The sequence below is a fragment of the Cynoglossus semilaevis genome, chromosome 4 (genome assembly GCF_000523025.1).
Source record: "Cynoglossus semilaevis isolate Cse_v1.0 chromosome 4, Cse_v1.0, whole genome shotgun sequence".
NCBI lineage: Eukaryota > Metazoa > Chordata > Actinopteri > Pleuronectiformes > Cynoglossidae > Cynoglossus > Cynoglossus semilaevis.
In genome coordinates this window covers 5911396-5932266 of record NC_024310.1, presented here as the reverse complement: position 1 = coordinate 5932266, position 20871 = coordinate 5911396, and the positions used below count along the sequence as shown (strand labels likewise).

General features: G+C 40.5%; 1 protein-coding gene across 1 annotated transcript in view; it reads left to right on the top strand.

Annotated features, from left to right (window-relative positions):
- ecel1 (endothelin converting enzyme-like 1) overlaps positions 1-20871 on the top strand; it is a 97871-nt gene that overhangs the window by 55913 nt on the left and 21087 nt on the right. Inside the window, exons 9-11 of the mRNA XM_008308769.3 lie at positions 7548-7770; positions 16270-16368; positions 17299-17373. Of these exons, the coding sequence (XP_008306991.1) occupies positions 7548-7770; positions 16270-16368; positions 17299-17373 (397 nt within the window). The remainder of the gene's footprint in view (positions 1-7547; positions 7771-16269; positions 16369-17298; positions 17374-20871) is intronic.

The window sequence follows — 20871 nt, the reverse complement described above, 5'->3', positions numbered from 1 at the left end:
TCTTCTTCTTCTTCCTCTTCTTCTTCTTCTTCTTCTTCTTCTTCTTCTTCTTCTTCTTTCTGGCATGTTCGTCTTCCTCCCGGTGTCTCTTCTGTTTTTCATTTCTTGTCTCACCTCATTGTATTCTGTTTCCTTTCAATCATTTTTCCTCACCTCCTCTGGTAGAACCTGGAACTCTTTACCTTCATCTCTGCGCTCTTCCTTCCAACTCCACCTGAATCCTTTATTACAAGTCATCATTTTCTTTTCTGTGCATTATTTTTTTTTTCATTCTTTCCTTTTCATCCTCCTCCGCTTCGTTTGAGGCTTTTATTGACATCTCCATCTATCTCCTCCTCTCCTATTCTATCACTCCCCCCTCTCTCTGTCTCTCTCTTTCTCTGTCTCTCTATCCCTGCAGTCGTATATTGACTCGGTCTTTCTCCCATTGTTCTCCCTCCTCCTCCCTTACTCTCATACTGATAGCTTTCCCATCATACAATTCTGCTCACACCTTTCTCCCCCATCCTCCATTCATTTTTCTTTTTTTTTTCTCTTCTTCTTTCTCTGTGCGTGAGTGTGTCTGTGTATGTGCATGGTACGTGTGTGTGTGTGTGTGTGTGCCTCCTGTCCCCGTACACTGAGGGTGACTGCAGCCAATCCCATTAGCCAGATGAGCAGGTCTCCAATGAAGGGGAAAGCACCGGGCCATGTCTCTCTTACTCTCCCTCTCTCTCTCTCTTCATCTGCTCCCCCTGTTCATCTGTCACTGTGTGTGTGTGTGTTTGTACTGGATGGTGTGTGTGTGTCGCCCTCTCTGACGACGGGGCTACATTTAAAGATTAGTAGTATATCCCTTCACGTCCCGTGTGTTTATTTAGGTGTGTTCACAGCATATTTATGTTCTGGAGAGATCCACGGAGTCCATGCAGACACTGTGGAGGATTTGCCTCCCGCCAGTTCCACCACTTTTTAAAAATACACACCCCAGGTAGTTGCGTAGCCTTTTTTCCATACAAAGCTGTTCAGCAAACAGACGATTTCATGGCGGCCCGGCTTTCAGCAGCGGAGGTCTGATATCCAGCTGCGTCGTCTGAACTGAGCGTACATGTGCACTCACGCTCGTTTCTCTCTCCGGCTCCTTTAACGTTGGCATTTCAGGGCATCCTGAAGAGAAATGAGAGTGCACCAACAGGCATGTTCTTTAACACTCGACCTCAATCATGACAAATACCCCGATGCTGAAGGTCTCCTTCAGGAGTCCAACAGAAAAGTGCAGGGTTTTCATTTATTGTCGCTACTGCTTCATTATTTGGTCCTGTTATTGTTGCCCCCAGAATAATCAACATCCGTAAGTGTCTCCACCTACTGGGCAGCAGTCAGTTTATCACTTAACAACATCTGAGGTTATTACAGCCCATAATATTAAAGACGCCATAAGGCTAAGGTGCTAAACTCATTCACTATCTCTGCTGAAGTCAGCTTCATTTTGGTGATAACGTTGTGGACGATAGCCAGCATTTTCCTCATCATCGTCTGTCGCAAACAAACAAAGGATTTGAAAAGAATTATGGACAGTCAGTGCAACAGGATTTGAAAAAGAATTATGGACAGTCACAAGTCGGTATCAAAATGAAACCGACTTCACCAAAGAAGTGAGATTGCAGTTTTATATGAATCCAAATCTTCATATATTTGGTTGAGAATTCAATGCTTCAATGCTGCTGTTATGACTTTGTTTTCAGTATATCAGCCGTGTTGCAAGGGGAACGCATTTTTAAACAGTATATCAGCCGTGTTGCAAGGGGAACACATTTTTAACACATACGGTAATCAAACTTTAGCGTCAATAGTAGATGCATTATGTTCAAAATGCCTCCAAAAAATCAGTTCATATTGATCATTGATTTGACCTACACTCAGACAGATGTGTTTGGAGCCTCACAACACCGGTTTGTGCCCGGCTGAATATTGAACCGCCGTTGGTTGCATTGTTTATGAGCCTGAAAGACAAAAGACAGGAAGTTGGGCAGGAGCAGCAAAACAACAGCCAGTCAGTAATTCTAGTTCCCGACGGCGTGTCTCTCAATCACGCTGTCGTTTCATTTATTATTTAAAAACTTTGTCCGAGTTTACAGAAGAGACATTCAAACCTGGGGAGATCCCCCAGTTTCCAGATCCTGCGGAGTCATTCCCTGTGCTGATGTGTTGATGCAGTGACACACACACACACAGACACACACACACAGACACAGACTGTATCTGTTCATCTCTTTAACTAGAGCCCATTTGAAAACATTTAGTTAATGACCGTCGCTCAGTCCAGGGGTGTTTAAGACCTGTACTTCCTGATCGTATCTCACTGATGACTTCACTTTCTGTTATCTCAACTGTGACTCCATTAAAGTCCCCACTGACACGGGGAGAGTGAGCTGAGGTCACATCGCACCAGGGACTTATGGGAATAAAAGGGCAGCAGATTTTTTTTTTTTTTTTTGGTTTTGTTTTTACTAGAAAACAACAACAACAAATGGACAGTGTTTAGGAAGCAGTTACTGCAGCTGTCACAGAACCTGATGGGTTAGAGGTGTAATATGATACTTGATACTTCACCAGTCTCAGTTGAGGACAAGTTTTTTTCCATAAATCATGTTGTCATGATTCTCTAAGCCTTAGAGAGTCTAAGACATATGTGTCAAACTTAAGGCCCGCGGGCCAAATGCGGCCCACCAAGTCATTGTTTGTGGCTTGAAAAAGCTTTAAAAAATGTTATAGCTTAATAAGTCCATGCTGCTGACTTTCTCAACTTAATAAATTCATTTTTTTTATTACACAAAGTAATTTACAACATTTGTAACTTGGATAAATAATAATCAATTGCTGAAACATATATTAATACATTATGTAGTAGTTACAGCTCTTGATTGACGGCTGAATTGTCCAGTTGAGGTCCGGTCCTGTTACAGTACAGATTACTAATCTGATTGTAACTTTTTTTTTTTTTTTCTTGAGCTACTGTATGTTAATGTCATCCTTGAACTCCATAATTCATTAGGCTTCATTTTCAATTTCAGGGAATTTTTCAGCCAAGCCTTGAACTGTTATTGTAGTATAAAATAATTTGCTGTAAATTCCACCGCAAGTGGCATTAAAAACGTCTTTAAATTCAAATCCTCCCTTGAAGCCTTGAAGTTTTACAAAGGTAAGAAAAGCCGTGATGAAAAGAAATACATTTCTTACCTTGAGGCACAGTTAAAACTGCTAAGGATATCAAATGAATTATTTAGAAGTGATAAGAGCAAAGATCTGTCAGAAAATTAGCGTTGAATTCAAAATACTGCAGATATTGTGGGGAGAAAATATTCAGATTTTCCTACTTTTGATTTTAACATCAGCTATTGTTATATTATCCATAAATGATCACCAAAGGTGGTGATCAAATAACGAAAAGGTCAAGGACTTATACTGCAGTTTCCGCTTGTGTTTAGATTTTGTTCTCTTAAGAACAGACCAAATATGAACTAAATGTCATAATGTTCTCCCCATTGTTACAGACACACTCCCGCTCTCCGCATCAATCTCAGACATGTCTGACTGATCTCTGACTGAAGGACAAAACTGACAACACCATCAATCTAATAATAAGTCACTGACAAACTCTGATAATTACATGTTCCTCTGTTAGGTAGTCAAACTGTTAGCCTGACCTTAGCTGTAATTTAATGGGCAATAAAAATCACGTGAACCTCCAGATGATCTCCAGTCATAAAATTTGTGCAATCCCCAAACTCTTTTAACTTTCCAAATTAGTGTAGCTGTAAATCTAGTGAGGGTCCTAGATTTATTTTTAAAACTTCATTTCTTCTGCTGCATTGTTAGAAAAAAAAGAAAGAAAAGAAAACAGTGTTTTCCTTCCTAAAACTGTATAAGATTTATTAAAACAAACAGCCATATATCATATTTAAAAATTAATTTAATAATGTATATTTGATTTTCTTCCTAATTTAATTTTTTTATTTTATGCTTTTTAAACTTTTTTTTCACTTTCAAAATTCATCAAACAGGCCAGATTGAACTCCCCAGTGGGCTGGTTTTGGTCCACGGGCCATATGTTTGACACCCCGGTCTAGAAAATGCTAGAATTTTTTTTTATTAAGAACAGCAAAATTAATCTGTCATTACAAAAGACATGTAAATATTATTGCATTTGAAGACACTTTTGGTTTTAAACTTCTTAACAGGTAAAAAGTGAATAATTTCACCTCTAGTTTATTAAATGAACATAAAATAACATATATTAAAACAAATAAAAATTAAAATAAATGAGCCCTGATCAGAACATTTTTGTGCTAAACATCAGTTATAATAAACTATCACATACAGTGGTGTCACGTTCAGGGTCTGTTGTAACTCCTGAGTTCAATCATTAGGATTTTTCCACGTCGTACTCCGTTAACTCTCGTGTTCAGGTCTGCGCTGACGAGCGTCAAATCTGCAGCTAACAGGTGATAATGATGTTACAGCAAGCAGCTAATCAAGCAAAGCAGCAACGCAGGTAACACATGTTGATGAGCCGGCGGTGGCTGATGATGAAGGACGCCACCTGACGCTCTCCTGGCTGTCACCTGCTTTTTCCCTTCGTTTAAATTCACCGTACAGGAGCTGGGCTGGCAGGACGTTTGTAGAGCTGTAGCCAAGGTGGTTTTGATTTAATATCCGCGGTTGCAGTCAGAAAATAGGGAAATAACATCAACAGCATGCCTGAAGGTTCAAATGGAGATCACACAGCAGGAGCACTGGGGCAATTGTTCCTACAGGGTCCATTAAATGTGCGCGCAACCACTGGCTACCACTAGGACGCAGCAGCCCAGTGTGTGGGTTTGGAGGAGGGAAAGACACAGCTGGAATACATAAATGAATGATCCGTCCTCTCGCCTCCCACTCGGCATTTTCCTCACCCCTCCGCTGCTCCTTGACTGAGAGGCACGCGGGATCAGAGCGAGCTGTTCCTTAACTGTCACACCCTCTTGACTCCTCACTCTTCACTCTCCATCACTGTCTCCCTCTTGTTTTCCCCTCCAACTTCCTGGAGTCTCGCAGGGCTCGGAGGGCAAATGGAAAAACATGAGCTCGGGGCCGCGTTGTAGATTACAGTTGGGCAGAGCAGATGTCACTTGACGGAGACACAAGTGTGTGCTGTGGTGGCTCTCCTTCGAGCAAAACAATGAACTTAAAAAAAGAGAGAGAGACTTTTTAAACCAGAGACAAAAGAAAACAGTGGAAATAAATGTTTTTGAGTTTTTGTCAACACTGATATAGTTTTTCTATATCAGTGTAGGAAAACTTAAATGATAACTAATGAGCTAGCTAGCATCAGTTAATTGATAACTAATGAGCTAGCTAGCTAGCATCAATGGCTATAAAGCGTCTAATACCACAGACTAGTTCTTATTTATCTTTTTGTTGTGTATTTCACATATTGAAATTCAATTATTATTGTTGTTTTGTTTGTAGTTATAGTTGTAGTTACTCTTCGGCTGAAGGTGGTAAAGTTTTTATTTAAACCAATTCTTGCTCAGTTTATTTTAAATACTAACTGATATCTAGTTTTTTGTTGTTGTTGTTGTTGTTTTTTGCCTTTTGTTCCTACATTTCCAGAGTGTAATCTTCAGAGACTTAATATAAAACAGACATGTTTTTTCCCTGACTTATAGGCACAGACATTGGCTTTTTCATTTGTATCTTCAGAGACTTAATATAAAACAGACTCATAGGGACAGACATTGGCTTTTTCATTTGCTTAAAATAAATGAGCCCTGATCAGAACATTTTTGTGCTAAACATCAGTTATAATAAACTATCACATACAGTGGTGTCACGTTCAGGGTCTGTTGTAACTCCTGAGTTCAATCATTAGGATTTTTCCACGTCGTACTCCGTTAACTCTCGTGTTCAGGTCTGCGCTGACGAGCGTCAAATCTGCAGCTAACAGGTGATAATGATGTTACAGCAAGCAGCTAATCAAGCAAAGCAGCAACGCAGGTAACACATGTTGATGAGCCGGCGGTGGCTGATGATGAAGGACGCCACCTGACGCTCTCCTGGCTGTCACCTGCTTTTTCCCTTCGTTTAAATTCACCGTACAGGAGCTGGGCTGGCAGGACGTTTGTAGAGCTGTAGCCAAGGTGGTTTTGATTTAATATCCGCGGTTGCAGTCAGAAAATAGGGAAATAACATCAACAGCATGCCTGAAGGTTCAAATGGAGATCACACAGCAGGAGCACTGGGGCAATTGTTCCTACAGGGTCCATTAAATGTGCGCGCAACCACTGGCTACCACTAGGACGCAGCAGCCCAGTGTGTGGGTTTGGAGGAGGGAAAGACACAGCTGGAATACATAAATGAATGATCCGTCCTCTCGCCTCCCACTCGGCATTTTCCTCACCCCTCCGCTGCTCCTTGACTGAGAGGCACGCGGGATCAGAGCGAGCTGTTCCTTAACTGTCACACCCTCTTGACTCCTCACTCTTCACTCTCCATCACTGTCTCCCTCTTGTTTTCCCCTCCAACTTCCTGGAGTCTCGCAGGGCTCGGAGGGCAAATGGAAAAACATGAGCTCGGGGCCGCGTTGTAGATTACAGTTGGGCAGAGCAGATGTCACTTGACGGAGACACAAGTGTGTGCTGTGGTGGCTCTCCTTCGAGCAAAACAATGAACTTTAAAAAAAAAAAAAGAGAGACTTTTTAAACCAGAGACAAAAGAAAACAGTGGAAATAAATGTTTTTGAGTTTTTGTCAACACTGATATAGTTTTTCTATATCAGCGTAGGAAAACTTAATTGATAACTAATGAGCTAGCTAGCTAGCATCAATGGCTATAAAGCGTCTAATACCACAGACTAGTTCTTATTTATCTTTTTGTTGTGTTTTCCACATATTGAAATTCAATTATTATTATTGTTTTGTTTGTAGTTATAGTAGTAGTTACTCTTCGGCTGAAGGTGGTAAAGTTTTTATTTAAACCAATTCTTGCTCAGTTTATTTTAAATACTAACTGATATCTAGTTTTTTGTTGTTGTTGTTGTTGTTGTTTGCCTTTTGTTCCTACATTTCCAGAGTGTAATCTTCAGAGACTTAATATAAAACAGACATGTTTTTTCCCTGACTTATAGGCACAGACATTGGCTTTTTCATTTGTCTCTTTTCATCAGACTTTCATCAGAATTAATAAGAACACCAACATTTCACTCTAACGTTAATGGAATTTTACAAAAACACTGACGGCTCTGATTATTATACAAAAACAGGCCAAACTTGGATTTCATTAAACCCTGTATAAGTTAAGTAAGTTAAGATAATGGATCCAATCAGTTACAAAAAGTTGTTGCAAATTGAAAAATACATAAACGCTCAGCTGGTTCTGGCAACAATTCTAACCAGGATATATTAGAAAATGTTTTCCTTTGTAACAATGTTGGATTTTTAATCAAAACACTGAGTGCAAACGCAATTAAAGATCGTGGAACTCACCTCAGTGTCCTTTTTTTTGTCTTTCTGTCTTGGTCTCAGGGTTCTTCACAACTACATGCTGTGGCGCATCGTGGCGGCACTAAGTGAGCACCTGTCCACCGCCTTCCGCAGCTCCATTCACGAGTTTTCTCGGGAGATCGACGGCACGGAGCAGCAGCTGGAGCTGAGCAGACTCTGCCTCACGCAGGCCAACAAACACTTTGGCATGGCGCTGGGCGCTCTGTTTGTCCAGCACCACTTCTCCTCGCAGAGCAAGGCCAAGGTACGGATGACTGTCTGACAGTACGTATGGATGATGGATGGAGGGAAGACTCTTGTCAAGGTTGTCTCGCCATTTAAATTCTTACTGCATTGCTTCTTCTTATATTTGTATCCTCATTGTGTCAAAATGCATCAGAAATTGACAACTTGTTCCTCCGCTCAGAAAATGGGCTCAAATAGATTATGTTTGGGTTGGTTAGAATCCAAATGTTGATGCTCTGAAACCTGTATATATATATATATATATACATATATACATATATATATATGTATATATATACATATATATACATACATATATATATACATATATATACATACATATATATATACATATATACATATATATATATGTATATATGTATATATATGTATATATATATGTATGTATATATATGTATATATATACATATATATATATATATATACATACAGTATATACATATATATACATATATACATATATATATATATATATACATACAGTATATATATATATATATATATGTAACATCTCAGGGCTGAGACAGGTTGCCAAAATAACCATGAGGGTGCCGGCACCTCATGGTGCATAAGGAAGTGTTCAACAGAACTGGTTTGTCTTTGGAATTCTGTGGGATTTCTGACCTTCCTGGCCAAACATGACACTTATTGGGGATGTATTTGTTCTCATCTGAGACTAATCAGCCAATCAAATTCATGCATTTGGACTTTCCTGTCAGTGAATTAGACCCACATCACAGTGAGTGGCAGAAGAAAATTGAGGTTTATTCACTTGGCATGGAGAAAAAGAAAAAAACATAAAGTGGATGAAGAAAATGTGGTTTTCAGACCAGAAAGACTTAAATTTACACTTTAATTCTCTTCAGTTCTAAAAACATTCCATTCTTTATTTTTATTCCTTCCAAAATTATTGGACTGACAAAATTGAACCAGAATTTTTTTTCATATGTGATAAATCTGTTTTCTTTTTTATTTATAAATTCACCTGCTGAAACATTAATGAAAGGTTGAAGTTTGTTGTTGAACTGGACCTTCACCTGATTATTTTTTTGGTCTGTGATACACAGGAGGATCGAACCATAGAACCAGTAACAAACTGGACTCACTGGTTCGTACTTTTCACCTCTCATTTAAGAGGCATCTTCAGTTCCGACTAACTGTTGGAAAACTTTGACCTACTTTCGGGTTGTTAGCTTCACATGAGACGAGGTGTGGGCAGAGAGTCATTAGGCCGACCAGAGGAACAGAGTCTGCCGTGTGAGTCTTATTAAGCCGACTTTTCTAGAAGGAACGCTGCAGACATGATTGTAGTTGACCTCAGCAACAATCTCTGTTGACACATGCGGTCCCCAAATGGACACAGATGGCGCTCTGCACTCTTGTTTTACAAACTTGCTCCAACTTCATGAAGTGTGGTCGTTTGATGAAAAGTATCTAAATGAAGGTGTGATGGAGGATTTTTTTTAATAACTTCATTTTACATTGCTCTTCTCCATCCTTACAAATAATTAAAGGTTGTGAATAGGTATAAGGTGAAACGAAGAATGGGTTCGTATTTAAGTTGAGATGACGAGTTTCAAACAGGCTAAATCAGGGGTCCTCAACCCCTGGTTCATGGACCAGTAAAGGACTTTTCTCCCACAGTGAAGCCAACACCGACTCTGCCTCTGAGAGGCTTTAGAGTTTTAGAGCAATTAAATGAAATAGTATAGTCTCCCACAGTGAAGCCAACACTGACTCTGCCTCTGAGAGGCTTTAGGGGGGTTTTAGAGCAATTAAGTGAAATAGTATAATTTTCCATGAAACACTTATTAATTAGCATAATTATCAGGTTGTGACCTGCAGTGGAAAACATCGCTCAGAATTAAAAAAAAGAATTCTGCAAGTGTTTTTTTCCCTAAATTAAACTTATCTTAGAATATTTATATATTTTGAAATGTATTTAAAAGGACTTTTTCATAACATTATTTCTTTTAATACCATTTCATGGCCCATTATAAAAACTATAATCACGTAGAGCGTGGGATGAGATTGACAGAGATTACCAGTCCACCTGCAATCACTCCAGGAGATCAGTCTTCAGACAGGACACGATTCAGAGAAAATGGGAGACAAATAGGAATCAATTTCATTTAGAAATCTCTAAGCCGAGCTGAGCCCTAGACTTTATACACACACACACACACACACACACACAGACACACACAGACACACAGACCCTACCCAAGTCCAAACCAATACTTTCTCACACTCTGCTGAGTTCTGATTAGGAATCAAAACATCTAAATGCATGCGACTCTCTGAGCTCCACCGATGGAAACAAACTTACTTTCAGATGATTAAACAACATTTTTGGCAACTATTGTTGCCGTCACAATGCAACCGGAAAGCCATTTACACTGTTGTTGAACTCAAATAAAGCGGAGGACACAACAGTGTGGGGTTTGCAGCGAGGCAGCGGTTTGATTTGAAACAGTCATTTGGAGATTGAACCCTGTGTCACGCTGTAACTGCCTGATGATGATCATTACGGCAAAATAAAAATGTTTCCAGCACTTGGACTCAAATGTGGGCAGTAATTAGCAGTTTGTCTGCAGTCCCAATTGGCTGCATGTAAAAAAAAAAATGTCCACGTTCAAAGGCAGTTGGAGTGAAACCCACATGACTGACCTTGGGCTTGATTACATTTATATGAATATACATCATTTCAACAATTATAATCTTTCAGGCTTTCCAACTTGGAAACCTAACGTTTAAATTAGATCATTTTTCAGTGACTTTGTGCCGTGAAAGTCCTTTTTTTTTCTCTCTAACTCTTTCTTTTTAATTTATTTTTCTGTCTTTCTTGATTTCTTTCCTCATGACTGTCTTCCTCTTTTTTCCTTTTTTTGTTAAGTTTCTTTTTTTTTCTTTATCAAAGCCACGGTCTTTATAAAGTTTTTTATATCTTTCCTTTCATTTTGCCCCTTCCTTTCTCTCTTTCTTTCTTTCTTTCTTTCTATCTTTCTTTCTTTCTTTCTTTCTGTCTGTCCTCTTCCCGTCTCCTCTGTTTCCCATCTTGTCCTCTGACATGTGATTCAGTCCTGCTCCTAAACAGCCACCTTGGTCGTGTCCATCACACCTCTCTGAGCTCTGAGCCTTTTTTGTTTCTACAGTATTTTGTTCCTGGCTCAGGTCAGTCTTTTCTAATCTCCTCCTCTGACTCTTGTTCCCGCTCTCTTTCACCTTAATCCTCCCCTTATGTATTCTTATCAAGTCTCATGACAGCGGTACAACATGGGGATGAGACTCCCAATGGGATTTCTGACCTCTACGACCCCAGACTTTTTGTTTAACCCCCCCCCCCGATCCTTTCGCTTCCACCTTTTATTCCTCCTTCTCCTTCTACTCTCACTGTCCAACCGTACACACTTTTCTACTTTTACATTCCTTTCTACTCTTCCTTAAATCTCCGCCAAAGCTCAGGATTGTAAAGCAGGTCTGATGCAACGGAGACAGGCAGGCAATAATGACATTTTATGTGCAGGAGCTAAATTGAAACTTTTTGTTTCCCAGGTCTTGCTGTTATTAATGGAAGACCAGGTGTAACTCTGTCACACTGCCTCCATGAAGAGAGAGAGAGAAACAGAAAATGTTGTTTTAAGGATGAAGTCATAACGTTTTTCATTAAAAATATTTTTGTTAAAGGAAACTAGCAGCCGTGTACAGCTGGGGGCAGTGTTCTCCACGTTTCACTATCCTGCAGCGCCCCCACAGACAAAACTAATATTTGCCACCAAACATTGACCTCCAGTCCACAGCTAATAACTGTCAGAACTTCATTGAAAATAATGTAATTTCAACAAAGTCAGAACTTCATTGAAAATAATGTAATTATTTATAATAACAAATCTGCTGCTCTGATTGGACAAAGAAAATTAAATCACAAACCAGAGAAATGTTTCCTCTGTGGAAGAAATAAAAAAAATAAACAACAACAAAAAAATATATATAACACATAGAACTCATTCACGCAGTGGTCCGTACCCCACCCCCCACATTGTGACTCACTGACCAGGTCCCGATCCATCAATTGTGTGACAGATTATGCCCCAGTTGGAAAATGTTAAAGATGTTAAATAATGTTAAATAAGGTCACAAACGAGAACCAAATGTTAATTAGTCAAGGATTTGAAACATGAACATTATTTGTTGTATTTCTATCTTTGTTAACTTTAAAACTTCACTGTTAGCAGCTCTTTTTTTATCACATGCGTTGAGCTGTTTTATATCATCTTCACCCCGTGACTGAGAAAGTAGTGGCACAAAACACAGAAATATCTTTGTGCTCTGGAGAATTTCCCACTGGCAACTGAAGCTGCACTTTTTCTTCTTGTGGTCCATTTTATAGATGGATGGATGGATGGATGGATGGGTGGATGGATGGATGGATAGATAGATAGATAGTGTTCGTGTCCATGCAGTCTTCAGCTCAAACATATCACAGTGCAGGACAACGTCTCAATTCCAAACACAGACCATGAAGCGGGACACAAAGTTGACCTCATTCAACCTAATAATAAAACACTTCATGGTCTTTTCCCAAAAATGAGATACAAATACAAAACTGTTGGTGGAACAGGGATCAGCACTTCCCTCTTGCAGACACAGCGTCTCGTTGTCCACCAATTACACCAACAATGTTTAAAACTAAAAGTGCTTTACTGTAGAGATAAAGACTGCGACTAAGCAAAGTTTCTGCACCGAACATATGTTGAAGTTGAACATTTTCATTAAGAAAAGTTGTTTACACAGCTAATCCAGCCACTTGTTTACTGGGCATTTTTCTCTCTCTGTAAGTTTACTGTAAACTCAAAGTACTTAGAAGTACTGTCTGCCAGAAACTAGCTGTGAGACAAACCACAAAATGTAAATTCAGGTTATTATTAAAAACACAAGGCTGACTGTTTCACTGACTTCCTCTACAACAGTCTTTGTGTGAAAAACAAAAACTGCATCCAATTCCTTTTTTTTTTTTTCAACCAGACGACTGATTTCTTTCCCATGTACAGACAGCCAGACCAAGAGAAAGATTTCATTTTGGTTCCGTGTCTCGATGTCAGGTTGACCCCCTGATCTTTAATTGATTGCAGCGCCCCCTGTGACCGTGTCATGTTCGATCTGGTATTTCTCTTTCTTTTTTTTTCGTCTACTTCTCTCTGATGAACAACTGTTGTTTTCCTGCTTCAGACACTATCAATCGAGTCTAATCCCAGATTAGGAAGGATTGGCTACGGACTCAGATCTAATTTCTACAAGTGAGATATTGATTTTTTTTTTCTTTTTCTCATCAGGGTTTTTTACTACATCCGTGCAGACCACGGCTTTGAATATTTAACTTCTATCTGTAGTGACTTCCGATCAAAACTCAATCCGGGATGATTAGCTGGGACTTTTGAAACTGGAATATTTGGCTGAAATTCTTGCAGGAAAATGTAGAATTGGACTTTTCAGTAAAGCGACACATTAGGTCTTTTTCTTTCTTTTTTTTTAGTACAGCCAAGACTCTAAGTACTGGTTTGAGAGTCATACACACTGATGCTGTCCTCATTCTCAACACTTCACATGGCTCCAAGACAGCAGTCTGTACAATGCTGGCGTGAACACACAGGTTGGAGAGCTCATTATGAACACCAGAGGTACCAGACCTGAGGCCAGTGGCAATGTGTGTAGCCTTGACTGACTCACTGATGCTGCTTGGCTCAGCATGACCAGGAATTAATGAGCATCAGGAGCTGGAAGTCTGACAGCAGACAGAGTGGGAAAGACAAGCTGTGTTGTTATCCCGAAGTGTGGTGAGATTGCTGAGGGACACAACATGTCCCCCAGCCATTCAGGAGTAAAAATTCTGCTTGTGGTACTTTTAGAAAGCACCGGGATAATGCTTATAAAATACCTGACATTTGGGGGGGAAAACACTACACACTCATGGCAAAAATGCAGCCTGCATAGATGGTGTCAGACGCCGGGATTTTTATGTGCAGTGAAACCTGAACATGGTTGAATGTATTTCTGGTATTTTTGTCATGAGCCTGTCTGCGCTGCAGCCACATGCTGCTGTGCACCCTCTGTGAGAACCGGCTGTGAATTCAGATTCTTGGCCAAACTGAAAAAATGGCTGCGGTAATGATGAAGAAAAGATTTTTTTTTTTTTGGAAGATTCCAAAATAGAACCAGTGTCCTACAAACTTAAACTGCTCCTCAGTTTCAACATCCACTGAAGAAATTTGTTTTAGCTTCTATAGGTCAAAAAGTTTTGATGGAAGATTTACTGCTGTCTCATTTGATGGTTTTGTCAAACAACTAGAACAGGAAGCACTATTATATCTGCATCTTAGCCGCGTCTAAGGATTCAAATCATTCAGAATGTTACCTTCATTTTGGGTAAAGAAAGATGAAGCTCAAACTCAAAGCCTGCTGCAAAGCTTCCTTTAAGTTTGGTAAAAAAAAACCTACTTAAAGCCTGCTGCAAAGCTTCCTTTTAGTTTGGTAAAAAAAAAAAAACCGATTATAGGAGTGGTTATGTGGAGCTCTGAGTGCCTAGAAACTCCAATGCACTTGGACCAAATGTTGCGTGTTGTTCTGCAGCTAGATTCAACCCAACAACAAACTAAAAAAAAAAAGCTAAATTTAAAATGCTACAACCTTGCTGACTATTGTAGTGTAGTAGCAGGAAAAAATAGTTTGAGCCCCAATGACATGTGTCTCCCTCCATGATTAAACTATCATTGGATGTGAAGGATCTTTTAATAATAGAAATAATTCTACCAAAGCTGGATGACTAGAATGTTTTATTTTCAAGTACAGCGGTGAGAATTTCGACATTCTTTGCTTCGTTGCTTCTGTGTAATTGAATTTTTCTGCGCAAAAAAAAAAAAAAAAAATCTCATGCCTGTAAATTCTCTGAGTGAAGGACAGATGTTAGAATTTAGAGGCTCCTTCGCAGAAGAACAGTCCTTCACCGAGATTCAAAAGAGTTTCCATCCTTGATTCAGCCCTGACTTGGAGAATCAGTGATAATTTGTCACGTCATGCTTTTGTTGTCTTGTTTCTACTGAGAGACTCCAATTAGCCAATCAGATGCAAGAAGTTTTTTTTTTAAAAATCCTTTACTTAAAAATTGTCCTTTTGGGTCGTACACTGGTGTAACATTCATTAAATTCAGCCGTCCCTACGTTGGAGGTCTGATATTAGCTTTTTGCTAATGTACAATATTGTCCAAACACTTAATTTCCAATTCCGATATCAACCCATATTGATAGAAGCAGCCGTAAACTGCCCAAAACTGCAGTAAACATCTCAGGACCCTTGCAGGGTTTGACAAAACCCAGGCATTTTGTTATCTGGTTTTCGTTAGCGGCAGTAAAACCAATAACAACACTTACAGATATTACATAATTATGCTAATATCAGGCCGATAATTTCGGACAGTCTCTAAAACAAGGACTTCAGTCCCACTAACACAGACTCATCAGACAAACTGAGGAGAAAAGTTGTAACATCGTGTTTACAACTTTTAAAATATGCATCGTCCACTGTTGTTTCCTCGTACGCTCGGGAGAGAAAGGTGGAGAAGAAAATGAACAGGAACCTTTCACAGTCTACAGTCTATTTTTACTTTTTATGAAAATTACATATCACATCATAGGAGAAGTGAGATCTCCTTCAGACAATTCAATCTGCTGGTGTGAAAAAGAAATTCCTACAACTTGGTAACTGACGTTTTCCGACAGGTTTAAGCCGGTGATGAATTCATGGAAACGTACAGTTTTTAAACATTAAATCAGTGATGCTGAAGGAGCCGTAAACTTAAGTGAACTTATTTGTTTACCTTTTCTTACCCAGACAGCCTCTCCTTCCCAGGCTGTTACACTGTCTCTGTCAGGCTGAATAACACCGGCACTTACTCTGAGAAGTGGAGACGTAAAATATACCGTGTCAAGAGCAGGTACATTTGACCTCAGGTACAAGGTTGTATGAGAACACGTTAGAAGATTGGCTCACCCTCACTCATGCACAGCGAGCGGTGCGGTGCGTCTCCTCACTCCTCACTAATTCAGCCGGACTGATTGGCGGGACTAATTGGCTGCAGGCTCTCTGATACAGCAATCAATAAAACATGGAGGAAGGATCCGGAGCTGCCCGTGGCAAAGTGTACGGCTTGTAAAATAGGAAGCGCTCTTATTTTCGCTAAGTGAGTAGACATGGTGAAAATACATAAACAAACATCGCTGCTTTTTCCAGTAAGGACCACTACGAAGAGTTCGGATGTGGAACCATTTTTTGGCGGGTTTTCGGAAACTTTTAGCCCTTCATAATGTCTCCCAGGCGTAAGTCCGTTTCTTCTGGAAACCAACCGTTTGTTCCACACGGAACGACATGTAAATAAAACAGCATATGTTTGACAAATGCTTTGAGGACGTTGGTAATTTAGGTGGTATAACTCAAATGTGTCCAGGTCCAGGAGCTGGTGGAAGACGTCAAACACTCCCTGGACCTCCGTCTGCAGGAGCTGGACTGGATGGATGAAACCACCAAGGAAGCAGCCCGAGCCAAGGTTTGGATTGTGAAACCAATATCAAGAACACGCCTCCTTGTCACATCCGATTAGTCTTTGTACGGGATTTAATTCTTTCCACGGGGCTGTTTTTATTCTGGGTATTGGATTGATTGATTAGTCAGATGAAAGTGTGTGATAGGATACACCCAGGGTTTGACATTGAAAAGTGAAGGCTGACTAATCCAGGCCTCCTGGCCTCCGCTCTGTGTGCTGCTGCTGCTGCTGCTGCTGCTGCTGCTGCTGCTGCAGGCTGTGGGCTCCTGAATACTTTTACAATCTGAAGGTATAATCCTTTTAAGGGGCTCCCTTGAATTAAAGACCTGATCTGTAATCCTATTAGGACTGGGTCGCTTGATTGGCTGATGCTGGTGTGCACCAATGGCTGTGTGTAAGCAGTTATGAGTTATTGTTAGTCTTTAAGGCAAGTTTGGCACCGCGGCAGGAAATGAACTCTTTCTACAGGAGGTTTTGACAATCGCTAGCTTATGGTCCTGTTAGCATGTTGCTCAATTGTAGCAATTTAGCTGTTTCCTTTGTTGGGTTGCCAACTTAGTTGATGCATGTGTGAACCAATAGTTAGGTTTCTTGTCAAAAATGCTGTACTTAAACGGTTATGAATAACAGGGTCTGTTTGGTAAAAGGTAAGTTAGACCTTAAATAACCCCTTTTAAAGGGGCAATCGTCCATTTTCATAATCATAATTTTGAGGAAAAATTAAGAAATTCAGATTTCTGAGATATACTGTTGGGGTTTTTTTTAATTATTGTTTTGGTTGAATTTTGCTAAATATTTTTGTATATCAGTTTTTAGCTTTAACTTAGTTCTAGCTACATAATCTGTAATCCTACAATATTATTTCTTCTGTCTGCAAATATATTGCTGGACACTTCTAATGCTCCTCCCCCCCCCCCCCCCCCTCCCCCACAGTTGCAACACATGATGGTGATGACTGGCTACCCAGACTTCCTGCTCAAACCTGAGCTCATAGATCAAGAATATGGGGTGAGTCATGAGATTTCTCTTTTTCTCTGCAAAGTCCGCTCATTATTATGCACAAGGATCGTCAATAAACTGCTCTGAGATCCTATTTCCTCCCCCACCTCACCTCACCCCTCTCCTCTCCCTCTCTCTCTGTCTGGAATCATTTCCACCAGGCATTAAAGTGCAGTGACTGTGTTCGTCTGGAGTAAATAGAGGAATATTCAACACATTCACACTAATGTGACTCTTCAGATAACTAATAGACATAATGGGCGTGGTGATGTAATGAATTTAAAAGGTGACCTCAGACTCCTCACCTGCCATGATGGAGAGGGAACAACTGATGCAGTCGATGTTTACGTGACGAGAACGCCTGGGATAAACACTGTCCCAACTGCTTTTCTAAAGCACCAAAATAAATGGTTATTTATTATATTTGTAGATCCTGAATTGACAGAACATAAACTATATACCTGGGTCATTGTGTGCAGTAGTGCCCTCTAAGGGTCAAAAGTGATGCTGAATTTTATTTTTCACGATATTCCCAGTGTGTGAAGAGGTCAAATCCCACCACAGGCAGCCTGTCTGAGGTTTTGGTAAAACTGGCACGAGCTGGACAGCAGCGTCCATATGTTGGAGCTGGAACTGGAACTGGCAGCGACTGATGACACCAGGCAACTGTGCTGTGTGTTCAAATGTTTCAATTGCATTTTTAATTTTAAAAACAACTGTTGTTAATTCCGTCCAGGAATGGAGTGAGTTTCCGTCTGTGCTGCACTGGTTCAGTCTGGGGTGATAAAACAAGAACCACCCATTTTAACTCCCCCTTGGATCTTAGCTCTTCATCCGTCCACAGAACACTGTAGGTTCAGTGTTACTTCTCATGATCAGGTCTCACTTGTTCACTGTGTTTATATGCAAATTCACACACACGTAGTCCATTCTGTTCACGGCCGTCTCTGTGACAGTGTGTTTGTGTGATGGTGCGAGACGTGAAGAGTGAGGAGAGACGGAGTGAGGGGCGGGGGGGGGGGGGGGGGGGGCACATGCAGCTCCGCCATCAGATACAGCGCTAAGAAGCTGTTCTGTTGTGATTGGCACCCGTCTCTGAAAACGACACCTCGACAGCATCCCCACGGGAACGGAGTAAAATATTCTTCAATTACATCAAAATATCCTGTAGTGTGTGAGAAGTTTGAGATGAATTTACATGAAAAGGATTCGTAAGAATCTCAATTTGCATGCTTGACATGATACTGTTTCTTTGATACGTACAACTAACGTAGCCACACCCTCTCAGACAGTCGAGGCCTGACGGCTTGATTACTATAGAGAACATGGAGGTGAACAAGGCAAAAGACAGAACCATATTTGGAATATCTTTATCCTACCATTTAGATAGATGGATGGATGGATGGATGGATGGATGGATACAACGTTTGTTTGATTTTATTTCTTTATAACCCTCCATCTCAAACAAAAACAACAAAGTTAGAGAGTTCCTCATCCGAACAAACATCCGTTACAGATCAGATTCTGTCAAATATATAATTTTTCACAGCATCCCTGCTTCTTTTTCTGTGAGGAATAAATTAAGACTTTAAGATTATTTTTCCAATAGACCTTCACTCTGATGAGTGGGGAGTTTGCGTCAGTTTCCAGATTTTAAACCCTGACTAACGTGGAGATTAGCAAGTCTTTTAAACCCTGACTAACGTGGAGATTACCAAGTCTGCGTATTTCTGAGACGTGATGGACTCAGACAGGCGTAAACGTTATTGGATAAATCAGTCTTCCATTTGAAGGTACATGTTCAGTAAAAGACTGAACTGCTGTCTCTTTTTTTTCCTTCGGATAAAAGTATGCAAATAGACCTTATGTACGTTAGACTCCGCCCCTCCGTACAGAAACGCAAACAATCATTTAAATCACACAGGTACACAGAGAGTGAAACGTTTCCTTGAAATCCACTTTATTACTCAGTGAGATGTTAACAGTTTTGTTTAAAAATGTCCAGACTGGAGGCAGGAAGTCGGTTGTGAAACTTTTATTCCAAATTAAGTTTTTCCCATCTGCTGCAGTTGCAGCTGTGTGGGTTTTGTGTATTTATGCCTCGCAATGACAGTGGAACATCTGGCCCTTTGAGACGAAACAAGCAAACACCATACAAGAGAGATTATGTGTTTACCGTCAGTTTAAAGGATAGAGACGTAGCAGGGAGTGGGTTCCATTCAATTCCTCTGGCAAGAGAACATAATTGGTTCTCGATCTCAGTACAATAAACGAGCGTGAGGGCATTTTATGTTGGGCCCCGGCGTCAGAACAGGGGAAGTGAGTCGTAAATAATTTCTGCCAGAGCCACCACAGATTATCAGTATTCGGGCTTAATTAGCTGATTTAATGGCTCGCTTCACACCACTGAAAACACTCAGTTGAAGAAACAGTTCAACATTTCAAAAGCAAAAAAAAAAAAAACTACATTCAGTCGCTTTGTAACTAATAATTACTTAGGTGCACTGGGCAAGATGTAAAAAAAAATGTTTATGAACGAGTCTAATTAAATGAAATGGTTTGGGATCGAGACATTTGATCATGGACCTCGGAATTTACAGAAGAAAATGTGTGTGTTTGTGCAACCGACGTGTGTGAGAGGCGAGCAGACCAGTTGATTTGTTTTTACAAGCAGCCGTGCAGCGCCGCCGAGATGATCGCAAATGAGCTTTATAAAAGTCAGACGTAGAAGCACGGAGAGACTCCCTGCGTCCATCAGACATGTCCTCCGCCGGTGTTCTATGGCCCTTCAGTTTTGTGAGTTGTGTAGAAACAAATGAAAGTGGAAAACTCATAACGTGTAAACAAAGGCGTCTAACCATGTTTGCTTCATTTGTCTCTCTGGAGAGGCATTTAATAAAATGCCTATATCATTTCATCCTCAGCTGCACAGTGGAGGCACACTCTCCCGTCACTCGCTGAAATAGAAACACAGCATCTGCATCTGACAGCAGAAACGTGGAACGTTAGCGTTGGGCTCCTCTAATGCCACCACTCTGTGCATCTCAAACAGATGTTGTTCTAATAATACGGCGTCCCGCTCACCCACGGTTTGGTATTGGAGACAGTGTTGTGTCTAATGGTGAGATGTTGGACAGAAATGTCCCCCGAGTCTGATTGGAGATCATAAACCATCTGTGAAGGTGCGGAACACGGTGACTTGCAGAAATAGAAGTCTAAACACAGACAGGTAACAGGGAAACATCCAGGCTGCTCTGGTAATTAGATTATTTTCTACCACCGCGACAACGAAAACACAGTCGTCCTTTTAGCTGCAGCCTCGTGTGGTTCCCTGGTGCAGCTGTTAGCACGTCTGCAGAGAGCAGAGAGTCCCAGGGGAACCACACGGCCCTGATGGAGCTTCTCCATACACACTCTTATGAGTTTCAGCCTTGTACTAAATGGCGCCTCCTGTGGCAGCCTGTATTAGTTACAAGCACTCGCATTGTAAAGTACCCCATTGTGGGA